The sequence below is a fragment of the Coptis chinensis genome, chromosome 4 (assembly GCF_015680905.1).
Source record: "Coptis chinensis isolate HL-2020 chromosome 4, ASM1568090v1, whole genome shotgun sequence".
Lineage (NCBI taxonomy): Eukaryota > Viridiplantae > Streptophyta > Magnoliopsida > Ranunculales > Ranunculaceae > Coptis > Coptis chinensis.
Window position 1 is genome coordinate 29,559,289 of NC_141459.1, and position 27,367 is coordinate 29,586,655.

Consider the following 27,367-nt stretch of genomic DNA (forward strand, 5'->3'; position numbering starts at 1 on the left):
CTTTCGAACAATGAAAATAGTATTTATGTTCCGGTCCAAGATGGACTCTACCTTCAACCACCTACTCCTTAACGACCTGCTCGCTCCCAGGTATTACTATCACCAATATACATTACTAATAACTTCTATTAACATACTTAGAGTTACCCAAATTGTCCTAGCACTTTTATTGGTTTCACATCACGTTTTTTAGCTCTCTTTCAAATATTTATAGCTTCCTACGCAACCAATTCTTGAAAAAGGAAAACTCTCTATGGACTCCTATAAGGAACCTTCAAACCATAACAAACATGTCTTTGTTGCCCCCCAAGATAGGCTCAATCTTCAACCGCCTCTTGGCTTCCAGGTATTTCTTGCTTGCATTGTCTTATGCTAAGTTTTTAATGCCTTATTTATTTTTTTGCTTTATAAATGTGCAGAGCCCATCAGATACGGTTCCTCTATCTAATCTTCCGCCATCCGGTTCCCATGTTAGATGAGTTTTAATTTAAAAAAAATATATAATGGCCTGATGTATCGTGTCCATAAGGTGTTTCACTGCCATTTAATATACTGACTTTATGAATCTCATTTGCCTACTTGCAAATTATTTTTCTACACTGTTGCTTATGTATATTGCATTGTCTTATTTCTTCTTTTGCTTTATAAATGTGCATCGCCCATCAGATAGTGTTCCTCTATCTCATCTCCCACCATCCAGTTCTCATGTAAGATGAGCTTTAATTAAAACGTAATACTATAATTGCTCATGCATTGTCCAAAAGTTTAAGTTTGGCTATATACTGTGTCGCTTAGTACTTCTCCATGTAGGAAAACAAAGTTTTAGTTTCGCTGCATATCTTTTTACGTTCGTTATTTCTACTGGATAAGGGTAAACGTCATCTAATGAACCCTTCTAGGAATCCTTAGGACAAGAAAACAAATATTTTTGTTCCAGTCCAAGATAGACTCTACCTTCAACCACCTACTCCTCAACAACCTGCTTCATTGGTTATGTAATTCGGTAACTCTCACTAACTTCCAATTCTTTCAGATAAAGTTTTTTTTTCTTTGTGTATATACTTTGTAAAGATAGATTACTCTTGGTTTTAAATGGGAGATATTACTGCCATTTGACATGACATTTCTTTAACTATTAACCTACTAGGAGAACCTTAGCATTCACCTCCCTCACTTCTAAATGTGATAAGTAACTATGTATGTAAGCTCATAGTCTTAGAATAAATTTTTGCATTTAGTTTACATCGGTTTATACTCATGCTCCTAGATGGTATTTTTTTTGAATATTCTCTTCCTAAATACATGGCCCTCCACACCCATGTATGATAAGCTCAAACTCAAGTGCTGCTTGTTATGATTTATATACTGTCACTGACGGCACTTCACTTTTCCACACAGATTACGACCATTTGTCAAGAAGCTAGTATGCATGCTGTCCGCAAGAATCGATATGTAATTCTTCCCAAGGATTTCGAGAAGGGATACAGTACGTTAAGAAACCAGACACAGATTTCAATTTCTACAAATAAGTCTACTTCGAGTACATTTAGATGTAGTTTTATTCCAGGAATCCTACGTTCTTGTGTACCTCTAGAAGTCACCAATCTCTATTTATGTAATAGGTTGATTTGACTTGAAAGGTTTTACTGAAATTTCATTGGTGATAACTGTTGAATGTGTTATTGAGTAAGACATGCATGTCAATATTATGATGTCTGTTAACTAAAACATGTTGTAGTGGTAGGATTAGGGACCATGGACATCAGCGGGTGGATGCGCCCAGGTCGGTTTAGGAAACTTAGCCGCGGTGTACAGGATCAGGGCCAAGGCACATGGTCGCGGTATGAAAACCCTACATGTGGAGATAAGAAGACCGCGAGATGGAGGGACAAATGGAGGGCCATGATGGATGAAGAGAAAGATATAAAGAGAAAGAGTGGGAGCGAGAGAGGGGGGTGGATTCATTAATCCAAAAAGAAGACCTAAGAGAAAAGGGGAGCGACCTAGAGAGAGTAAGGGGAGTGAGTAGGGCTGAGAGGGAAAATAGTGCCTAAGAGATAGTGAATAGTGCTTGTAATAAAAACAGGGTCGTAACATTTGGCCCCGTCTGTGGGGAAGATACGAGCAACATAGAAATGGCACCAAAGAGAGCAGTGGGTAGACCAAAAAAAGTGAGAGTCCAAGACGCGAATGCCGGAGGTAGTGATTGAGGAAGGGGAAGAACGAGAGGAGGGTCGAGCAGCGGAAGAGACACGGATGATGTAGGAAGAGATCGAGAGGCTAAGAGAGGAGAATGAGAAGCTGAGAAGTGACAGAGAAAGGGTGGAGGAAGAGGTCTGGGAAGAGCCAAGTGAGGGGTCGGAGAGTGAGAGAGCTGAGGAAGGGGAGGAGCACGGGCTGAATATGGTGGAGAACCCAGTCGCGGGGCTAACAATGGAGCAAGTCCAAGAGATGATAAACAATGACCGAGAGGCGAATCTTCAACAGACGAAGAACCAAACAGGCGCGGCCAATCAGGTAGTAGCTGGATTGAACCGCAACCCACTAGCGGATGCGATATGGACGTCAGAGGTGCCAAAGAGGTTCAATCAACCAAGGTTTGAAAGGTACGATGGAACGGGAGACATAGCAGATCACATTCATCATTTTAGGCAACGGATGCCACTCTGGCAAGAGGCGCTGTACGATGGGTTGTGGTGCATGATGTTCCCGGCCAGCTTGGAAGGGGGAGCCTCGGACTGGTATTATCGGTTGCCTGCCAAGAGTATAACTAATTTCCAAGGATTGGAGTAGGCGTTCATAGATTATTTTATACATCAGAAAAAGTGGGTATTGGACATCACGACCTTATTTAACGTGAGACAAAGATCGGCGGAATCGGTCAGAAAGTATCTGTGCCGCTTCAAGGCCGAGACCTTGAAAGTGGAGAATTTGGATGAGAGGACAGCAGTGATAGTGTTTGAAAGAGGTTTGCAGCCTGGAACAGGGGTCCATCAGTCCATTGCCAAGAATGAGATCGCAACTTTACACGAGTTATATCCTCGGGTAGAGAAATATATTCGATACGAGGACGCAATGTAGAAGGAATCTAAGAGGGGGGCGAAGGCAGTGTCATCGGTAGAGAAAGAAGGGGATCATAGAAGGACAGAGTCGGTGGACAGAGGTAGTGAACGATATCGCGGCCACACATCACGGTCGGAAAGGAATAGGGATATAGTTCGAGGGAACAGAGGGAGAGGAAGCCATACTGCGAGTTAAAATATACGCCTTTAAACAGGCCGTTGAGTGAGATATTACCATTGATCAAGAACGTGCAAGGGTACGAGGGACTGCGAATCGTACCTACTGAAATGCCAAGCAAGCTGTACTGTGCGTACAACCAAGTTTGCAATCATTAGACTAATGATTGTTATGCGCTAAAATGGTTGATCCAGAGGTTGATAGAGAAGGGAATGATAAGGGAATTTATAGTGGAGGCCCCGAATGGGGAGCCGGTGCCAGCTCCAGGGAGAATATTGGGAACCATCAATGTTATTTTTAGTGGAGAAGCTCTGAGCCACAACGCCCACAGAGACAAGGTAAGAAGGGTGACAAGTATTCAGCAGGTCAATGAGTCGAACATAGGACCGCGGTATAGCTCAGGGGCATTGAATGGGGAAGATAAGATTATATTTTCCAGTGCGGATCTCCGAGCTGTTGACACTCCACATGAAGATGTGTTGGTCATTACGGTGGTAATGGGCAATTACATGGTCAAAATGGTACTGATTGATTGTGGCAGTGCGGTGGACTTGCTGTTTAGGGGAGCGTTAGAGGAAATGAGGATCGATCCGGGGCAACTGAGGCCGCCGCGGTCCAGTTTGTATGGGTTTAATGGGAGTGTCATGGAGCCTATGGGAGAGCTTTTGTTGCCAGTGACGACAGGGCCTGTGACGGTGTTCTCAAGATTTATGGTGGTCGACTCCAACTCCCAGTATAACACGATCCTAGGAAGGAGGTGGATCCACGAGATGAAAGCGGTGCCTTCAACCTATTACCAAGTTATTCGATTCCCCACCTCAATGGGAATGTATGAAGTCCGCTGGCGCATCGTGGCATCGAAGAACGATCCATCGATATATTGTCAAGAGGATGGTCCGCGGACCAGGAGGAGAATCATTGAACCCCAGGAAAAGACAGGCATAGAAATTACAATGCGGGGCCGTGGAGGGGGAGGAGGAGGTTGTAATGGGTCCGAAGACGTTGGATGAAGTGGAGGTAGTGAATTTGGGGGCAGGGGAAGAGGATATATTTACATCAATAGGGGCAAATCTATCGGAAGAATGGAAAAGTAAACTGGTACAGTGTTTGTCGGAGAACAAGGATGTGTTTGCGTGGGGGATAGAGGACATCACAGGTTTGGACCCAGATTTCGCATGTCATCGGCTGCATATGAGAGAGGATGTGAAACCAGTAAGACAGAAGATGAGGAACGTGAGACCTAAGTACGCAGAAGGAATCCGGGAGGAGGTTGCCAGGTTGAAGGGAGCGAGAATCATAAGGGAGGTGGAGTTCACGGACTGGTTATCTAATATAGTCGCAGTCCTAAAGAAAAATGGCAAGGTGCAGATGTGTGTTGACTTTACGGACGTAAACTTGGAGTACCCCAAGGATAGCTACCCTATGCTGCGAGTAGATGAGTTGGTGGACAGAACTGCGGGGTTCAAAATATTTTCATTTATGGATGCATCCATGGGATACAACTAGGTTTCGATGTATGGATCGGACCAGGAAAAGACATCCTTCGTGGTGGAAGGAGGAACGTACTGCTATACTAGAATGCCATTTGGGTTGAAAAACGCAGGAGCCACTTTTCAGTGGTTGGGGGAGAAAATGTTCGAGAGCAAAATTCGAAAAAGGTTCGAGATATACATAGATGATATGGTGGAAAAAAGGGTTTGAGGGAGACCTTCGGTATATTGCGAAGGCACAATTTAAAACTCAACACAGAGAAATGCACGTTCGGAGTCACCTCGGGAAAATTTCTGGGGTATATCGTGATGCAGCGGGGAATAGAAGCTAACTCCGAACAGATAAGGTCTTTGGTGGAAATGCCATCACCGCAAACGGTGAAAGAGGTGCAATGATTGGCGGGTCGAGTCACGGCCCTAAACAGATTCATTTCAAAATCATCCGACAAATGTAGGTCGCTGTATAGATTGCTGAGAAACGCTACAGACTTTGCATGGACAACAGAGTGTGAGCAAGCGTTTCAAGAGTTAAAGAGATATCTAGGGGAGGCACCCCTGTTGTCGCGGCCCGAAATGGGAGAGAAGTTGTATTTGTACCTGGGGGTCACGGAGTATGCAATCAGCTCGGTCCTCGTTCGCATGGTGAATAAGATGGAAAAACCGGTGTATTTCCAGAGTAATACTTTGTTAGATGCGGAGACTAGGTACAACCGAGTGGAGAAGTACACTCTTGCCTTGATATTCTCAGCCCTGAAGTTGAAACCATATTTCGAAGCTCATGCAGTGGTTGTGATGACGAACTTGCCCTTCAAGCAAGCTCTGAGGGCTGAGAAATCAGGAAGAATGTAGAAATGGGCCGTGATGCTAAGTTCATATGAGATTCAATATCAGATCAGGACGACCGAGAAAGCTCAGGCAGTGGCAAAGTTTTTGGCAGAGTTTCCTGCAGAAGATCCCACGTAGGGGGAAGAAATGGTCTTAGAGCATGAACGAGAAGAGGGACAGGATCACTTGAATCCATGGGGTGAGAGGAATGGTTGGAGGGTATTTGCGGATGGGTCGGCCATAGATGCAGGCAGCGGAATAGGTGTGGTACTGGTTACGCCGGAAAACAATAGGCTAGAGCAAACAATGAAGTTGGGATTCACGGCTTCAAATAATGAATCAGAATATAAGGCTGTGATTGCGGGCTTGAGGATGGCGAAAGGTTTGGGGGTGAAGGAACTTATCGTGTACTCAGACTCGAATCTGGTGGTATGTCAAGTGAATGGCGGGTTAGCGGCGAGGTGCCCCCGAATGGCAAGATATTTGCAAGTCATGCAGAGGTGGGCGGCGAAGTTCACACAAATCCAGTTCATACACTTAAACTGCGGGGAGAACCGCCATGCAGATGCCCTGGCCTATGTAGCCGCAGCCATGCCAGGGTCAGAGGAGAGGATTATCAAAGTAAGAAAATTGGACAGACCGAGTACCGAGGAGCCTCCGGAGATATTGAGTGCCGCAGAAGAAGAGGAAGGATGGATGGAGCCTATCAAACAATTCTTATCGGGGCAGGAGGTACTTGATAAGGGAGAGAAGAGGAGACTGGAACAGGCATCCCAGAGGTATACACTAATAGGAGGGGAGTTATACAGCAAGAACTTCAACGGGACAATACTAAAATGCTTGGGACCAACGCTGGCGCAAGAAGTGCTCGCGGAGTTACACGGGGGAGATTGTGGGAGCCATTCAGTGGGCAGGACAATGACTCACCGGTTGCTGACACAAGGATACTTTTGGCCTCACATGAAAAAGGATGCTATAGAATTTGCCAAAAGATGTGAGAAATGTTAGATGTTTCCTCAGTCTATATTTACCCCAACTGAGCCGCTACACAATGTGGCTAGTCCCTGGCCATTTACGATGTGGGCCCTCGATATAGTGGGGATGCTGTCCATGGCCAGTGGCAAGAGGAGATTTCTGTTGGCTGCTACCGACTACTTTACCAAATGGATTGAGGTTGTGCCGCTGCAACAAGTAAAAGAGGTGCAAGTGGTCAAATTCCTGTGGGAGAACATAATATGTTGGTTCGGGCTGCCCTACGCTATTATCATGGACAACGGAACCCAGTTCACGGGTGCTAAGGTGAAGAGATTTTTGCAAGCTTATCAGGTGAAATAGGGATTCTCTGTCCCCTACAATCCCGAGAGTAATGGACAGGCGGAGTTTTCCAACAAAACCATACTTAACAATCTCAAGAGGAAATTGGAGGATAAAAAAGGGGCTTGGGCCGACGAGTTAAACCATGTGTTATGGGCCTATCGAACTACACCGCGGACAACTACTCGGGAGACTCCTTTCTCACTAGCATATGGCATAGATGCCGTGATACCGTTGGAAATGGTGGCGGCTACCACCCGAACACAGGCTGTTGAGAATGGGTCAAACTGGGGCATCCTGTCCAGGGACATGAACTTGGCCGAAGAAAGAAGGGACACCACGCGCATAAGGATGGAAGAGTATCACCGCCGCCTCCAGAGGTAGTACAACAAGAGGGTGAGATTGAGGAGATTCAAAGTAGGAGACCTGGTGCTTCGCAGAGTGACCCCCAGCACAAAGAAAGGGAATGAGGGGAAGTTGGGGCCAAATTGGGAAGGTCCCTATACCGTGGTTGACGTTGGAGGGACGGATACTTACAAATTGCAAACCATGGAGGGAAGAATGATGGAGAAACCTTGGAATGTGAGGTTATTAAAAAAGTTTCATAAGTAAATGTAATAGGAGAGGTCTTCATCATCTGCATGAGCTATTTGTAAATATATAAAACCATAGCACTTTTGGGATGGACAATGTTGCATTAACTTTCACTTGCCCTTCAGAGTGAAGGCGGTGGAGGGGATGAGCCCTTCACAGACGAGAGGTCCGAACTAAAAGGGGGAAAAAATGAGCTGCCCCACCAGGGATATGAGGTCCCAACCGAACCGGCGCAAAGTGAGCTGACTCGGTTGGCGGACATGAGATCCAAGGCAAGAGAGTTGCCACATGCCGCGGACTTGAGCGGGGAGAGGGGAGGTGCCCCGGAACCTCAGAGGTAATCTAGCGGCTGAGCCAAAAGAGAGAAGGCAAATCGAGTTGCCTTCAATAATAATGTAGGAACACAAGTTGCATTACACAAAGTGCCTTACATTGTATTGGGCCCGCAAAGAGATAAAGAGTAGACAAAACAGATTGTGTAAGACAAGTAATGCAACCACCAAAATTAAAAGGAGGCAATCAATCCTCAGCAACAACCATTAGAGGGAAGGAAAGAGAATAAAAGTATAGAGTAACAAGTGTAGCAAAAGACAACAGTAATTACAACAAGACAAGGAACTCAGATACTAGGATCATAACATAAAAATCATCTACACATCTTCACGGACCACAGCATCAGCAGCCTCCTCAATAGCAGCATCCACAACCGCATCAATGGCCCCAGCCACCATCTCCGCTACCTCAGGAGCGGTGATCACCGTAGAGGAAGCAGGATCCGCGGGTACCACTGCAACCTCGGCTCTTGGGACTGATGTGGGGGCTTTTGGAAGGAGCCGACCTTCCTTGATAAGCCGGTCATACTCCTCCTTGAACTTCTTGGCCACTCTCTTATTGGCCCGCGCATGGAAATGGTCTTGAAGTTCATCCATGTCAGATTCATGCTGTTGGAGAAGGGCCGCCGTGTCCTCTTGGTGTTTCTTGGAGAGAGCTGCGGTGGCTGTGTTATGCTGCGAGAGTAAGGTTTCGCGGTGACACAGGCGGTCATTAACCTTATCCATGTAGGCCAAGTGGGAGGCCTCAGCTGACTTGAGCTCGTCTTGGGCTCTGAGCTTGTCCAGTTCTGCAGCCCCCCATTCAACTGTTCCAGTCGGGCAACTTCCTTCTCCAGCAATTCAACTTTGGACCTAGCACCAAAGAGGCCGCGGATCATGTAGGAGATATCCAAGCTCATCTGAAAGAGATAGTAAAGGTCAGGTTATCCAGAAAAGAGGAAGGAAGCTACTTAGAGAGAGAAAGAGGATACCTTCTCCCAGCCGGTGTAGAACGAGGTTCTGTGTTGGTCAAATGAGCCCCCTTCTGCATAAGCAAGATCTTTGGGAAGGTGAGACCCATAAAAAAGGGAGGATGCCACTGCAGGGTTCTCCAAGGCTGAATCATTGGCATTGACGATGCGATTGCGGACCTTGAAGGTGTGGCAGAAAGCGGGGATAGGGTCAGCGGCCCCTTTGCCAGATCGGGAAGCCGTCTCCTTAACAGACAGCGGGTCTGGACGGATGGTCGTAGCGGAAATTGAAGTATACAGATTGGCGGGGGGCTCTTCAGATGCAGAGTGCCATGGACGCTTTGAAGCCGGTCCAAGGAGATGAGCGGGCGATAGTGGTGGGAACAACCTCAGTAACGGCATCCTCATCCGAATCGCTGTCAAATAGCTTTCTCTTGTTGGCGCCCATATCGGAGTGGGGAGAAGTAGCCGATGGAGAATGGGGGGATAGATATTGATCTTCCCAAGTGGTCAGGGACTGGTAAGAGGGACGAAATGGACCGGGAAGGGAGTTGGAGAAAGGAGGTGGGGGTTGGCGGGCGATTCGCGTATGATGTTGGGATTTCTTGGGGTGTCGCTTTTTCTGGGAGGCGGTGAGCTCCAAGGTTTTCGCCCTTGGGTGGAGGGGGCGAAAAAGGGGCACCGCACCTCCAATGACCTTCTTGGGGTCCGACGATGGAGTGGCGGTGGTGGGATCAATTCCAAGAACTGCGGATTGAGAGGGCCCAAGGTCGCGGAGCTTCTGGAAAATGGTGGAGGATATATGGTCGTAGGGTCGCGACTTCGAGTCTGGTCGCCAACTTGTAGAAAAGAGTTGCAAGATTAGATGAGGAACCAAGGTACATACACATTGAATGGTAAATAAAAGGAGGACTCACCACTGGGAAGGAAAGCCAGATGATTAAGGTTTAGTTCAAGAGGAAGATCCGCAAACAGGAAGTTTCCTGAGATATATAGCGGATAATGGTGCCACACCTTGTCGGAAGAGGTGACATGGAGGACAAAATGTTGTTTTCTAGGGCGGATGCAGAAGGAATGATATCCCACACTGACATCCTTTGTGCTTTTTTTTATGTAAAAGTGAGCGGTCATGTCACGAACCGTTATCTTGGGTATTCCAGACTCGTTGTAGTGGTTCGCGGCATACATGACCCTCCAGAAATTGCCAATACCTTGGCAAGGGGAGATGTTAAAATGGTTGCATACCTCGATATCAAGGTGGGTGAGGGGTAAGCAGAGGCATGCAACAATTTGCCCTACCGTGGCCACGAGACAACCCGGTTTGTAAGGGACCAAATGGGGAAAGTAAGTTAGGTCAGGCACATGTTCTAGGGTGACGTCAGCAGGAATGCCATAGGCAGCCTTGACCACCTCTAGATTAGGTCTATGGCTGCGTGGTGGAGGCGGCAGAAGGGCAAGGGGTTGCCCGAAAGTGGATGGAGCCTCAGTAGGATCAAAATGAGGGGGAGAGGCAACACAGCGAGAAGGGGAGGAGGAAGAGGCGCCGGATCTGGAGTACGACATTTGCGGAAGATTTCACAGAGGAAGACGCTCGCGCGCAACCGAACAGAGGGGGAAGAAAGAGAGAATCGTACTTTAAAAGAGTAATGCACAATACAAAAGAAAAAGGAAGTAGAGAGGGAAGAGGACCAACCTATGGAAAGGAGAGAGTGGCTGTTACAGAAGCTTTAGCGGAAGGAAAACGCAGGTGATGAACGCGCGCTGGATCGGAGTAACCCAAAAGGGAAGATGAGGGAGTGGTGGAGAAAATAAATCTAGAAGAAAGTAGAAGGCAAAATGAGAGAGAAGGAAGAATCGAGCATGCTTTTATAAGAGGGAAGGGCAAAATCATAATTTGAGGGGAACTGAAATCGAGGAGACACCAAAAGGGACCAGCCAGGGGATGACGCGTGGAGACACAGAAATCGAAGGGACGCAGGCAGTAAACACGTGGGGTGCACGTGAATCCAGCGATGCAAAGGAGGTGGAAGGTAACGGCAGAGAGATAGAATGAGCTGAACTCTCGACCCCCCGATCGCGGACTCGAGAGGGGGCATCTGTAGTGGTAGGATTAGGGACCGTGGACATCAGTGGGTGGATGCGCCCGGGTCGGTTTAGGAAACTTAGCCGCGGTGTACAGGATCAGAGCCAAGGCACATGGTCGCGGTACGAAATCCTACACGTGGAGATAAGAAGACCGTGAGATGGAGGGACAAATGGAGGGCCATGATGGATGAAGAGAAAGATATAAAGAGAAATAGTGGGAGAGAGAGAGGGGGGCGGATTCATTAATCCAAAAAAGAAGACCTAAGAGAAAAGGGGAGCGACTTAGAGAAAGTAAGGAGAGTGAGCAGAGCTGAGAGGGAGAATAGTGCCTAAGAGCTAGTGAATAGTGCTTGTAATAAAAACAGGGTTGTAACACATGTCAATATTGTAATCCAAATAGAAAATTTTCATTACCTAAACTATTAATATGATTTTGATTTCAAAAATTGACAAAATAAACTAACAATTGTTTGCTTTTCATAAAAGGAAAATTAAGAAGAAGCCAAAAAATAAAATAAAGAAAAGGCTTGTACACTTAAATTGTGTTTGCGTTTAATACTTGTAGTGCTCACCTGGCTTCGCCACTACTCACCCTCACTTAAATTTCTACCTCCGCCACTACACTCAAAATATAAAAATGAACATAAAAGAACACTGGAAATTACCTGGTCTTGAGGCTAAAGCCGTCTCCAACCAAAAAATGAATACGACAATCTACAACAAATTAACTTGGGGGAGGGGGGGGGGGGTTAAAATAATATAAAAGCGAGAAACATAATAAATCACCAAATGGGGTTGTAATACCTACTTGAATGGAAAGAATCGCTTAAGAAATATGAGGAGACGGAAGTTTGAAGAGGCCTGAAACAAAGTTGTATGGTAGAGCTGATGTTGGGGCTATTGCAAAGAAAAATACAAAAGAAAGGGGAGCCCAAAAGACATGAGGAGTGAAAGAAAAGACGGTTGGTGTTTAGAATTGAATTTGCTTGAATTTGAACCGACCTCAAATTTCGGAAATTTTAAATATGAGGCAGTTGAAATACCGATGAAATATCAGTTGAAATAATGATATTTGCGCTCGACAGTGTTTTAGGTGGCTTTAAGGACACGATTCAATTCAATTTTTTGGAATGAGCGCCAACAACGAAAAAGACCACCCAAAAATTTGTGGCAAATTTGGGTCATATATCAAACTGACTCCTACCATCAACCCACGAAATATCGGTCCTTATCGATGATTTATCCCATTCAGTTGGGATTACTATGTTATATATAGGGGTGGTAATTTTGTACACGACCCGCTAACTCGACATGAAATTAGTGGGTGAGGGTTGGGAAAAAAGGCTTTTGGATCATTTAAGGGTTGATCCGCCGAACTCGTCAAATAAATGGGTTGGGTTAGGGTCACATATGTTAACCCAAGTAACCCGTTGGTAGACCCAATTAGTTCTCGGGTCTAATGGGTCAGGTCATCAACCCGTGACATGTATAACCTGTTTTAAGATATGGCTAAGATGGCATAGATCCAGTACCTTGCCATGCAATACACCCTCAACTTGTGTATATGAGTGGCCCAGATTCACTAGCTTTTTCTCTCTCTCCTGACGCACACTAGCTTTTTCTCTCTCCTGACGCACACTAGCTTTTCTCATTTTAAAATCTCACTATCCCAACAACCTAAAATAAACGACTAAAAGGAAAATGATTAGTCGTCATATTGATCCATTTGATAAATACATGTTTCGCTATTCAATTTTCATTGATTTGTAATTGAATTGTGAATGGTTTTTGAGAATTAATATATTTGAATATATTATAGAGGTCGGTATATTATATATGTTTTTTTGATAAATAAAATCGTGAAATACTATATATTTTTCATACAGGTTGTGTGAATCCGATCCGAAACTGATATAAAATCTCATCTATCATCCCAACTACCTAAAATAAACGACTAAAATGAAAAGGATTAGCTGTCATATTGATTCATTCGATAAAGATATGTTTCATTATTCAGTTTTCATTAATATGTAATTAAATTATTGATGGTTTTTGAAAATTAATACATGTTTCGGTTATATATATATATATATATATATATATTATAAATATCCGACCTCTATAAATATAATCGTGAAATACTAAATATTTTGCATACAGGTTGTGTGTGATTCGGATCTGATCGGATAAAGTGCTTTCGGAAAAATTGAGACATGTACTAGAATGACAATATTGATTTCTAGAAGTTGTGATTGATGTCTATAAGAAGACTTTAAAGTTCGGTGGTATTGCTGGACTTTACCATGGTTTCAACATTATTGTTTAACACGGGTACTGTACTTTGGAATGTATGATTCTTTGAAACCAGTTCTATTAACCGGAATTATGGATGATTTTTTATACGGAATATATGATATACTAAATTTTATTGCTCAATATTGATTCGGTTAATTTTATGGTGTATTTTACATACATGTTACCGCCTCTACATGTTATCTATGAATTCGATCCGAAATTGAATTCACCGTTGGCTTAGCGGGTCATATGTTCGGTAACCTGTTATATAGGTGGGTTGGGTTTGGGGTTGACAAAATCAACACGATTAGTAATTGGGCTAGGCATCGGTTTGCTCTCTTAATATATGACCTGAATATGACACGACACGAACCCGACCCAACACAACCCATTGCCACCCCTAATAGGGATAAAACTTATTTTTTTCTTTATTGTACAAATTGATTTAGGCGACATTAACCAAAACAAATTTCAATGTGTCACTTAAAATCTAAATATCTAAGGCTAAAATTATTTAAATACGTGTATTTTCTTTATGGACATTAATAATGAAATGAGGTGCCTAATGAAAATTTGAAATTATGTGTATTTTTCAACAAGAAAATTTTGGGATGACTATAACATAGTACAAAATATGAGGATATAGGTATTTACCGATACCCAATTTCTCGATATGTATCATGGATATATCCCCCTATTTGGGGATATTTCACATTGTTTCACACATAGTACAAAATATCACAATAAATATCCATATGTCAACAAAAGATATATAAATTTCACGATATGTTTAGAGATATATAAGACTGTAAATATCCATGATATTTTAACGATATTTACGATATTTAGTGATATTTTACGATGTTTTGGGATATTTATTTGGCGATATTTTGTGTAGGCAAATATCCCTTGGACAGTAATTCTTTGTTGCAATACACCATTACTTGTGCCTATATGAGTGGCCCATGTGTTATACGCTGAGTACACCTTGCGCACACTAGCTTTTCGGCATTTAGGGTGCATCAGGGTGTATGAGTGCACAGGAATGAGGACCCTTGGACAATACTTCTTTGTTGCAATACACCAGTACTTGTGCCTATATGAGTGTCCCATATGCTACACGCTGAGTACACCCTGCGCACACTACCTTTTCGGTTTTGGTTTTTTTAATGTTTACTATTATATTTCAAATAAATATAAATTATATATCATGATATATCAAAAAATATCTATAACATCTACGATATTTATTGATATTTTAGATATATCCACGATATTTGCATATGAGACAATGCCAAATATCCCCAAACAGAAAGATATATCCACGATACATATCCATAAATCAGGGATCGATATTTTGCCATATCCTGATATTTTGTACTATGGTTTTACATGCAAATATCGTTGATATATCCAAAATATCGACAAATATCATGGATATTGTGGATATTTCTTGATATATCATAATATATAGTTTATATTTATTTGAAATATAATGATAAATATCCCTCATAAATATTAACCTCAAATATTAAATACAATTGTTAACTACACAAAATATCGCAAAATATCTCCAAATATTGCAAAATATCACATATATTATAAATATCGTTTAAATATCATCAATATTTACAGTTGAACTAGCATTTTGGCACGCTCGCTGAGCGTGAAACCTATTTTGACACGCGCAATTCCCCTGTTGTTTTTCACACTTATTTTATGCTACCTATCCGAAACCGAAATCAATCTGGTTAATAAAAAGAGGTAAGAAAAATTGGAATAAAAAACCCTGATTCCAAAATTGAAATTTGAATCGATCATTAAAAATTTAAATTTCCGACCCGATTTGTTGTTCTAGATGTAAGGAGGTCCCACTAGCCATAGTTAGCAATTCAGCAAATTATTCACGAATTATTCGTTTAATTCGGAAAACGTTTAAAAATGTCGTATTTATCAATGAAACGGAATAATTCGTTAATTAGGCAAGAAATCATTAATTCGCAAATTATTCGTATTTTCACTATAAGTTTAGTATGTTGTCAAATTTTATCACATTTTTTTAATTTTAGCTTCGTATACTTACGAACCCGAACTTTTGTCGTTTCCATTTTTTTTAATCCAAATTGAAAAAACGAATTCTTATCGAAGCTCGAATTTTATTCAAATATTTTTCGTATCAAATTTTTGCCGTATTACGAATTGCTAACTATGCCACTAACCCACTAATTTAGATTAAATATGTTAAAGCAACGTCGGTTTAAAAAAAAAAAATAGTAATAAATAATTTTTGAAAATTTGTCCGGAATTTCTAATAAAATCGTCGAATTTTTGGGTGGAATTGTAAAAATTTCGGATGACATGGGTTGTAATAATAGTATTTGGCGAGGGCAAAATCGGAAAAATGAAAAAAACGACGTATGCAAAAAAACTATAGGTGGGGGCGCGTTCTTTAAAGGAGAGATATATCCTGGAGCATATCGTGATATTTATGTAATATGTATCCTTTTATGATATCTCGATATATATCACGATATATCACAATTGTTTGTACTATGGACTATAGTATGTCACAACAAATAACATACCCGAACAATATTGTAATAGGGTATGCCTTTCGTACCATTTCTCCTGATCTTTTTTGGATGAGTATAGAAGTGGATAGAAATGAGGACCCAAACAATGTCGATAGGTAGGTGGCATCATCATGGTTCAATTCTTGAGTTTTACACTTTTACCCACTTAGTACGTCAGCCATATAAGAGGGTCAAATTAATCATGGCTAAAGCTAGTTAGCTAGGTAGGGTGCGCTGGCTCTATTGCCCAAAACCAAGGGTTAGAGATGTGAGCAAGAGTGCCACATGTAAGAAGCTGGTGGATTGAGTGAAGTCAGTGAACAGTATGTGTGTACCTGCAAGTCTGCAACCGGATATTCATGGCTTTCTCATGTTTTATGAAACTTAATGTAACATAACCCATAGTCAAAGTCAATTCCAATTAAACTAATACTTGCTGAACTAGTGAACCATACAATAATGAGTTGATCTAATCTACCAACATTACAAGCCAAATCCTGGGCCGTTTAAGTGCCTATTAATCGCCGCATAAGAGCTATGCACCCCTCGACCGATCCGATCAAGAAAAAATTTAGAGGTCTAAGCGGGTGCCATAAAACGGGCGATTTTTTCTGCTTAATCGGCGATTAATCGGTATAAAAAAAGTGCCGATTAATAGGTTTATAGGTTTTTTTTTTAATTTTTTTTAAAATTTAAGCCCACAAAAAACCCCAAAAAAGAAAAGCCCACGAATCTATATATTGAAAACGTTTCACTTCACCGAAGAAATAATCAAAACCGTAAAAAGTGAAAAACCACCAAAGAAAACTTTTAGGCCAGCTAACACACCACCACTCAGGCTTGTAGTTTTTTGATTTTATTTTGTTTTAGGTTGTTGTATCACTTATATGTGACATATGTATTATAGGTTAACTAAGGCGATTAATCGCTATAAGCTTTTGGAGCGACTTGCTCCCGATTAGTGGTTAAACTACACAGTGAAGCCATAAAATTTCCGACATTTAGTGAAATTACATCAATTTCGACATTTCAAATTCAAATGACATATTTCGTGAAATTCCGTTGTTGATGTCCTTGTGGAAAATACACATATTTTATACCGACCTCTATTTTATAAATGCACGTACAATTATGTAATTGAAAACCAGACATTGGGTCTTAAAACATGGCAACTCTTAAAACCTTAAAACATTTATAAATTTAAGTGACAAGTTGGAATTTGTATAACGCCGCCAAAAATATTATGGACATAAATCACTGAATTGAAAATAAAATAAAAGATCCGAATAATAAGTTCATTGAGTCACAATTAAATTACTTACAATGACACCAAAGTGTGATCACGGGTTAAAGGAAATATCCTAACCATTCTTATGATGAAGGCTGCATGGGTTTCTTACTGTTGGTCGAATTATATGGAGCCTAATATGGGATTCCATATTCTATAATACTTTCTCAGTTTGAATCACTTTTAAGAGGCACTTTTAATCATTGGAGATTTTTCCCGAATTCTAATAAGGCACCTCAATATCAGCAAAAAATAAGAGGAAAAATAAAATAATAATAATAATAATAAAAATAGATAAAATAAACAATAATTAACAGTAAAAATAGGTAGTAATATTAAAAATGGGGACAGCTATAGGTGAGATAGGTAGTGAGATAACGTAAGTAGCTCCCTGATCCGGTACCTTGTTTCTTACCAAGTTTAGTAAACAAAACCCTTCTCCAAGTTTTCTTATCTGGTTCTAGCGTTTTTTTTTTCCACTTTTGGTAAATCCTCCGCTGTCTACAGTGAGAGTTCAAAGGTGGAAGATATTTTCTTTCTCTTCCTTTCTTTCAGCTACTGGTAAAATCCTCCTCTGGATACAGAGAGAGTTTGTAGCTGGTCAAAACAAGTTTCCTTTGGAATCGGTTATCTTTGAGGTCGATGGCTTCGGTTCCAGTTGGATTCAATAGTGGCCGACATCAAGTAAGGTTCACAAGGTCTTCAGAGGTGGATGGAGCAGAAACATCTCGACAGGGCGAGCTCAGAAACAATCTTGCATCCACCAGAGATTCGTATGCTGATATAGCTCGAGGTAGGATGAAGCAAACAGTGAACATCTCTAACCTCCCACTTCCAACACGCAAAGGAGATAAGCCGGCAATTAAAATCTCCAGAGCTGCGGTGGAAAAAGGCATAGAAGCTTGTAAGTTTGCTTTAATCACTAGGCTGGAGGCTAAATCCCTGAACATGGACACCATCAGATCGGCAGTTACCGCTGCGTGGGGATTGTCTGCAACATTCAAGCTTTCACCCCTGGGGAAAGGATATGTTTTGTTCAGATTCTCTAATGAGGAAGACTATAATCGTATTTTCTTTGGTGGTCCTTGGTTTTTGCAGGGCCAATTGGTTAGATTCACTAAATGGACACCAAACTTTAATATCGATACCCATAGACAAACATCTGCGTATGTGTGGGTTAAGTTTCCAGGTCTGCCTTTTGAATATTGGGAAGTAGAAATACTCATGAGTATGGGACGAGGTCTTGGCTGCCCGATTCGTGTTGATCTGAACTTGCTGGAAAGAACGAATGGATATTATGCCAGCGTCCTGGTTGATATAGACTTAGCCTCTCCAATCCCGGATCGAATATTTGTGGAAGTGCCTGAGCTAGGGGTTGAATTCTGGCAGAGAATCCAATTTGGATCGATCCCTAAGTTTTGCAACAACTACAAGTGTGTGGGACACCTAGTCGCTGAATGTAGGAAGACATCAAAGGAAAAAGACTCAATGCCGCAATCTACCACAGAGAATGCAAACAAGGAACAAGGAGGCAATGAACCAGTAGAACAGGAACCTCAGCTGGATAGGAATAGAATGTCCAGGAGTCAGAAAAGGAGGCTACAAAGAAGCAAGAGAGCACAAGAGTGGAGGCCAAGAACGACAGCAGTCACTAGTAACTCGATGCCTGAAACAAGCCTTATGCAACCACAAGAGGTGGAAACTCAGGAAGAGCAAGTGGAGTCTGGGCAGAATGCTCTGGAGAGTGATGATATTCTGGGGAATGACAAGATAGATTCCTCGATGATTGTGTACATTGGACAACAGGAAGAAAGTAGGGATAGGGAAGCCCAAAGACAGGAAGCAAATCATGACGAACCTTGTTATTCGGTCATGGAATTAGAAGAGAGTCATATGTACAACCTGGAAGCAAGTAGATACCATCTCTTGACAGCTATACAAGACTTTGAGGAATCAGAAATCTCGGAAGTGGAGACTGAGCATTTCCACGATCGTGTTCAGGTAGATAATAGGACAGATGCTGGAACTGTTACACCGACTGTTGAAATACCAACTGGGGTTACAACTAGATCTGGGAAACAAGGTGGAAAGAGCAGAGCTGAGGTCGGTAAGCAGAAGGAATCGAATCCAAGAAGTAACAATAGTGGCAAGAAGAGTAGGGGCAGACCTAAAGGCTCCAAGAACCGGAATCATAGATGATGACACCCATGTGCTTCTGGAACGTTAGAGGTGCAAATGATGTTGCGAAAGCGAGAGAAATAAACAAGGTCAGAGTAGAGAAGAAACTTAGCGTTTTTTGCTTGCTAGAAACCAAAGTCTGGCAAGACAAATATGATTTCATCATAAACACATGCTGCCCTTTATGGGAGCACATGAATAACTACAGTAAGGATCCTTCTGGCTGTATTTGGATTTGCTGGGATCCGTACTTGATGGAAATCAATAAGATAGCAGAATTTGATCAGTACATCCACTGTAAGGGGAGATACAAACCCAATAACGAAGAGTTCCTTTTAACTGCAGTGTATGCCAGAAACACCAAAAATCTCAGACATCTTTTATGGAGAGATTTAATTGCCATAAAGAGTTCACTGAACTTGCCTTGGTGCACAGCTGGAGATTTCAACAACATCACCACAGCGGAGGAATGAAAGGGTGGGAGACCAATGCACCCAAGAGAAGCGGAGGAATTTGTGGACTGTCTGCTCAAAGCTGAACTGGTTGACCTGAGATTCGGTGGCTTCTTCTACACATGGCACAACAAGGTGAAGGGCAAAGGCAGAATTATGAGCAAAATTGACAGATGTATGGTTAACAGCCTCTAGGTAAATGGGTTTCCCAATTCCAAAGCAGAATTTCTGCCTCACGGTGTTTCTGACCACTCGCCTATTCTCCTATCTTGGGATGACGCGGAGAGGAAGGCGACGCCATTTAGATTCAAGAACTCTTGGCTGGAACAGCCGCACTTCCACTCCATGCTGAAAGAAGTGTGGCAGAACCCTTTTTTCTCCAACCCTATGTATGTTCTAATGCAAAAACTTAAGCTTCTGAAGGAGAGGATAAAGCCGTGGGCTAGGAATAACTTCTCCAACATCCATGAAAGAGTTCAGCAGGCCAGAGAGGACCTATATGACATCCAGAGACAGCTTCAATCAAAGCCATGGGACCCTTATCTGGGACAGAAAGAACATGTAGCATTGCAGAGGTACGGAGAACTGGCAGGTATTGAAATCTCCGAGATCAAAAGCAAGCAAGATAGTAAATGGATGTTAGAAGGAGATAAATGCACATCTTTCTTCTTTAAATCCTTAGAAGAAAAGAAGGCCAGAGCAGGGATATGGTCTCTCCAGAATGCCCAAGGGAATGCTATCACGGAGAGCGAGAGGTGAACAAAACCATCATCGACACTACACTTCTATTCTCACGCACCGAGGCACCGGAGATAAGCGGAGAGAATTTCTTCAATCGCCATACAAGTCCCAAATACCATCTCTCGAACATATGAAGACTATCCCGGAAGAGGAGGTTACAGCGGTCAAGTAAAAAGGCACACTCTTTGAGATGAAGGAAAATACAGCTCGTGGGGGGATGGGTTCACCCCCACTTTCTTTAAGAAGTCTTTGGAATGTTGTTGGACATGATTTCTCTCTAGCTATCCTTAATGCTTTTCAAAAGCGTATATTTCCTAGAGGAATAAACGCCATTTTCTTATGTCTTATTCCTAAAGTCAATAACCCCAACTCAGTAGAAGATTTTAGGCCTATAGCCTTGTGTAATACCGTGTATAAATGTATTTCTAAGGTTATTGCAAATAGGATTAAGCTAGTTATTGATGATCTGGTTCAGCCTAACCAAACAACTTTCATTCCTGGCAGATCCATTCAAGACAACATTCTGCTTTCTCATGAGCTCCTCCGAGGATATGACAGGAAGCATAGCACACCTAGATGTACCATTAAATTGGACATTCGGAAAGCTTTTGATATGGTTAGTTGGGAGTCTATCAAGGCAATGATCAGGACCTTCGGATTTCCAAATAATATGTGTCAATGGATTGAAATGTGCATTTCATCCCCTTCCTATTCTGTCATGCTTAATGGTGCCCCGGAAGGTTTTTTTAAGGGGGGCAGAGGTGTCAGACAAGGAGATCCATTATCTCCATATTTATTTGTCCTAGTTATGGAGATCTTGAGTTGTGTGATTCAAGAAAGGCTCAACAACCGACTTATCCAGTATCATTCCAAATGCAAAAAGGTGAAGCTGTCGCACTTGGCTTTCGCAGATGATGTTCTGCTGTTCTGTAAAGGTGAGAGTGCATCCATACAAGCCATGAAAGAATGTCTGGATATTTTTGGAAATGCTACTGGGCTACAGATCAACAAGCACAAGACAACTCTGCTTGTGGGAGGACTAGATGACCAAGAGGCGAGTGCTCTGGCTAACATTTTAGAGGTTGACTTGATCAAACCTCCAGTGAAATATCTAGGGCTCCCCCTCATCTCCGCTCGATTGGGTATCAAGGAATGCCAACCTCTGGTAGAGAAGATCACTCGCAAGATTACCAACTGGAAATCAAGAGTATTATCTCATGCGGGTAGATTACAGGTTATAAAGTCCATCCTGCTGGCTTTTCACACATATTGGGCAAGAACCTTCATTCTGCCCAAGACAGTTCTCGAGCAAGTGGAAAGTATTTGTGCAAAATTCCTTTGGACTGGCACAAATAATAGAAAAGGGCTACACCAGGCGAGTTGGAGCACAGTTTGTCAAACAAAGGAAGAAGGTGGACTGGGAGTTATGAATGTTCACCGATGGAATGTGGGTGCACATTGTGGGCTGATTTTCAAAATAATATCTAAAGAAGACACCATCTGGGTAGATTGGATCCGAAACAACACATCAAGTCCAACTTCTTTTGGACTATGAAAGTGCCAAGAGACTGCTCATGGACGTGGCGGCATTTTGAACAATAGAACTGCAGCCAAGAAACTCATCAAATACTCCATTGCAAAAGGGAAGAAACACCGGTTGCGTGGCATGACATTTGGTGCTCAAGATCATCGCTACTCGAAGACTCTGAAGCAAAGGCAGAATGGGATTTTCCGCTAGATGCTAAGGTCAGTGTTATCATTTCTAATGGGGAATGGACTGATGCAATCAATCAGATACAGTCTCAAACCTTAAAGGCGGTGATTCAAGAGGTGGACATCAACAAACATCTCGCACAAGACCAGATAGTGTGGACACCGCATTCGAGTGGGCGCACCTCTCAAATAGTGCGTGCCGGTATCACCACCGAGAAGGGAAAAGAAGAAATGGCATAAGCTAGTTTGGGGTAAGTGGGTGTTGCCTAGACACTCTTTCTCTACATGGCAGCTGTTCTCTCAAAGCTTTCCCACCCAGGACAGACTCGTACACAGGAAAATTCTCCAAAATTCAGCTTGCTGCCTATGCAACAATAGCCGGGAATTCTCAGGGCATTTGTTCTTTGAATGTGTATACTCCAAGGAAGTCCTAGCTCGAGTCAAGCGACTGCTCGGCATCAGCACTGATAACCGCACAACAAATAGGGAGTGGTCGTCTATCCTTCGCATATGCAAAGTGGAAGACCTGGGGGAGATCTACAAGGTTTTTTTTTCTTTGCAGCAGTGGCATATCTATGGAAGGAAAGGAACGACCGAAGATTTCAGCATGTTGCCAAGACAGCGCAAAACCTTTATGAGAAGATGGTCTGAGACACAAGGAATTACTTGCAAGTTTTAAAACGAGCAGTCAAGGATACGGCAAGAGTTAGGAATCTGTTTCAGAGACTTAACATCGACGCCAAATATATGACGCAAAGGCAAGTAGAATGTGCATGGAGGGTTCCAAATGACAGGCGAGTGAAGGCCAATACCGATGGAGCAGCCGAGCGAAGGGGCGGACATGGTGGAGTTATCGAGACAAAGAGGGTCGGTGTTAGCGGGGTTCAAAGTGGCGGTGGTGGCTTGGTCGTCTCTTTTTTTCGAGGAAATCAAAGCTATCAACATATGCCTGCAGAGATGTATAGCGAAAGGCTATAAGGAAATGGAGGTCGAGTCGGACTCTCATGAGAAATGAATGCAATCAACAAGTTGGAGAAACCTCCTTGGTTCTGCATGGACATGATTAAAGCTATAGATATGAAACGGTCGGAGTTCACTTTTATATCCTTCTCCCATGTTTATAGAGAAGTGAACCGAGCAGCAGACTATTTAGCTTCACATCATGATGCATCTAATTTTGTTGTACAGTTTGTCCCTCCACTAGATCATAGACTGCAATGTATTGTAAATGATGATGTAAGTGGACAAATATATGTACGGAATAGTTGAATCAATACAGGTGGGGGTCTGCCTAACCCTAGCTTAATTTTAAAAAAAAAAAAAAACAGTAAAAATAAATAAAATAAAATAAAATTCGTAATTAACACCAATAATTAATAAGAAGAGGGCCAAATAATTAACACCAATCTATCTAACAAAATGGAATGGTGTGGGGACCGAAGAGCCCCATCCGGCAGCTACAAATCTTCCTCACAAAATATGACATGGCGAATCCAAGTAATATATATTTAGTCAAAGTCAACAATATCGGTCAAAGTCAATAATTTATATCGGATATATCGTATATATCGGTCGATATATATCGTTATATTGGAAATTGCGATATATATCGGGAGAAAAAAAGATTCAATATTTGGTTGTGATATATCGAATATATCTATGTCAGTGTACCAAAAAATGAAATATATCGGCGATATATAGGATATATCAGCAATATTTTGGCCCTTGTTTGTGCGCAGGGCTAAGAGGGCATATATCCAGTATCTTACCTTGCAATACACCCTCAACTTGTGTGTATGAGTGACCCAGATTCACTAGCTTTTTATCTCTCCTGACGCACACTAGCTTTTCTCATTTTTTAAAATCTCACTATCCCAACAACCTAAAATAAACATCTAAAAGGAAAAGGATTAGCCGTCATATTAATTCATTCGGTAAATACATGTTTCGCTATTCAATTTTCATTGATATGTAATTGAATTGTGAATGGTTTTTGAGAATTAATATATCTGAATATATTATAGAGGTCGGTATATTATATCCGAATATTATATATGTTTTTTTGATAAATAAAATCGTGAAATACTACATATTTTTCATACAGGTTGTGTGAATCTGATATGAAACTGATCTAAAATCTCATCTATCATCCCAACTACCTAAAATAAACCAAGGCCCAAAATATCACCGATATATCGCCAATATATATTGTTTTTTGGGTACACCGACATGGATATATTCTATATATCTCAACCGAATATTGAATCCTTTTTTTCCCGATATATAACGCAATTTCCGATATAACGATATATATCGACCGATATATCCAATATAAGTTGTTGACTTTGACTGATATATTGACGATATTTCCGATATAATCATCCATATTTCCTATATATCGATATACAAAACAAAATTTTGACTAGTCAACAAAAAAAAATATATCTTCAATATATAGATGTCCTCAATAAATTATTAGTACCGGATTCCAAACCGTTAGTAGTGTTTTAACATAATAGAAATAAAAAGCGTTAGAAAGGGGGAATTGCTTACCATTTTATACGTTGGGAACAAATCATGAACAAAATTTATAACCGTTACCTCATAAGTAATAACCGAAAATTGTAATAGTTGATACGTGTTGCTGAAATTAATTTCAGTAACAGTTGATAACCGTTAGTAAGATATCTAACGGATATTAAGCGTTACTAATTTCCGTTACTATTAATTTGTCACGCTTTTGTGTCAACACAAGATAACCGTTACTAACTATTTTTTGAAACGGATGTATATCCATTACTAATTGATTGTTATGGTGTAGTGCAGCTAACCCAACACGAATCCAACACAAAATTAGTGGGTTCGGGTTGGAAAAAACGCTTTTGGGTCATTTAAGGGTTCACTCGCCGAACCTGTCAAATAAATGGGTCATTTTGGGTAAGGGCACATATGTTAACCTAAGTAACCCGTTAGTAGACCCGATTTTTTCTCATGTCAAATGGGTCAGGTCATCAACCCGTGACTAATATAATATGTTTTAAGATAACTTTCAATATTTTTTAAGATCTCATCATCCCAACTACTTAAACTAAACGACTAAAAATGAGAAGGATTAGCTGTCAGATTCATTCGATAAATATATGTTTCGTTATTCAATTTTCATTGATATGTAGATGAATTATGGATGATTTTTTATACGGATTAATATATGATATACTAAATATTATTGCTCAATATTAATTCGGTTAATTTTATGGTGTATTTTACATACATGTTACCGCCTCTACATGTTATCTATGAATTCGAGCTGAAATTGAATTCACTGCTGCCCTAGCGGGTCATATGTTCGGTAACCTGTTATATAGGTGGGTTGGGTTTGGGGTTGACCAACTCAACACGATTAGTGATTGGGTTGGGTATCGGTTTGCTCTCCTAATATGTGACCTGAATATGACACAATACGAACCCGACCCAACACAACCCATTGCCACCCCTAATATGGATAGAACTTATTTTTTTCTTTATTGTTCAAATTGATTTAGGCGACATTAAACAAAGCAAAATCCAATGTGTCACTTAAAAAAAAATATCTAAGGCTAAAGTTATTTAAATTACTTAATTAAATACGTATATTTTCTTCATGGACATTAATAATGAAATGAGGTGGCTAATGAAATTTTGAAATTATTTGTATTTTTCAACAAGGAAATTTTGGGATGACTATAGCATAGTACAAATATTTTGGCCCTTGCTTGTGCGCAGGGCATAAATCCAGTATCTTACCATGCAATACACCCTCAACTTGTGTGTATGAGTGGCCCATATTCACTAGCTTTTTCTCTCTCTTGACGCATACTAGCTTTTCTCATTTTTTAAAATCTGACTATCCCAACAACCTAAAATAAACGACTAAAAGGAAAAGGATTAGCCGTCATATTGATCCATTCGGTAAATACATGTTTCGCTATTCAATTTTCATTGATATGTAATTGAATTGTGAATGGTTTTTGAGAATTAATATATCCGAATATATTATAGAGGTCGGTATATTATATCCGAATATTATATATGCTTTTTTGATAAATAAAATCGTGAAATACTACATATTTATTTATACAGGTTGTGTGAATCCGATCCGAAACTGATCTAAAATCTCATCTATCATCCCAACTGCCTAAAATAAACCAAGGCCCAAAATATCACCGATATATCGCCAATATATATTGTTTTTTGGGTACACCGACATGGATATATTTTATATATCTCAACCGAATATTGAATCCTTTTTTTCCCGATATATATCACAATTTCCGATATAACGATATATATCGACCGATATATCCGATATAAGTTGTTAACTTTGACTGATATTGTTGATTTTGACCGATATATTGACAATATTTCTGATATAATCGTCCATATTTCCTATATATCGACATACAAAACAAAATTTTGATTGGTCAACAAAAAAAATATATCTCCGATATATAGACGTCCTCAATAAATTATTAGTATCAGATTCCAAACCGTTAGTAATGTTTTAACGTAATAGAAATAAAAAGCATTAGAAAGGGGGAATTGCTTACCATTTTATACGTTGGGAACAAATCATGAACACAATTTATAACCGTTACCTCATAAGTAATAACCATAAATTGTAACATTTGATACGTGTTGCTGAAATTAATTTCAGTAACAGTTGATAACCGTTAGTAAGATATCTAACGGATATTAAGCGTTACTAATTTCCGTTACTATTAATTTGTCACGCTTTTGTGTCAACGCAAGATAACCGTTACTAATTATTTTTTGAAATGGATGTATATCCATTACTAATTGGTTGTTATGGTGTAGTGCAGCTAACCCAACACGAATCCACACAAAATTAGTGAGTTCGGGTTGGAAAAAATGCTTTTGGGTCATTTAAGGGTTCACTCGCTGAACCTGCCAAATAAATGGGTCATTTTGGGTAAGGGCACATATGTTAACCCAAGTAACCCGTTAGTAGACCCGATTTTTTCTCATGTCTAATGGGTCGGGTCATCAACCCGTGACTAATATAATATGTTTTAAGATAACTTTCAATATTTTTTAAGATCTCATCATCCCAACTACTTAAACTAAACGACTAAAAATGAGAAGGATTAGCAGTCAGATTGATCATTCGATAAAGATATGTTTCGTTATTCAATTTTCATTGATATGTAGATGAATTATGGATGATTTTTTATACGGATTAATATATGTTATACTAAATATTATTGCTCAATATTAATTCGGTTAATTTTATGGTGTAT

The 27,367-nt window shown here is 40.9% G+C and overlaps 1 protein-coding gene across 1 annotated transcript; it reads left to right on the plus strand.

Moving 5' to 3' along the window:
• The first annotated feature begins 5,702 nt into the window (after positions 1-5,702).
• On the plus strand, positions 5,703-6,563 carry LOC147503104 (uncharacterized). Its single transcript, XM_086604714.1, has one exon. The coding sequence runs from the start codon at positions 5,703-5,705 to the stop codon at positions 6,561-6,563; it is 861 nt and encodes a 286-aa protein (XP_086460840.1).
• The last annotated feature ends 20,804 nt before the right edge of the window (positions 6,564-27,367 follow it).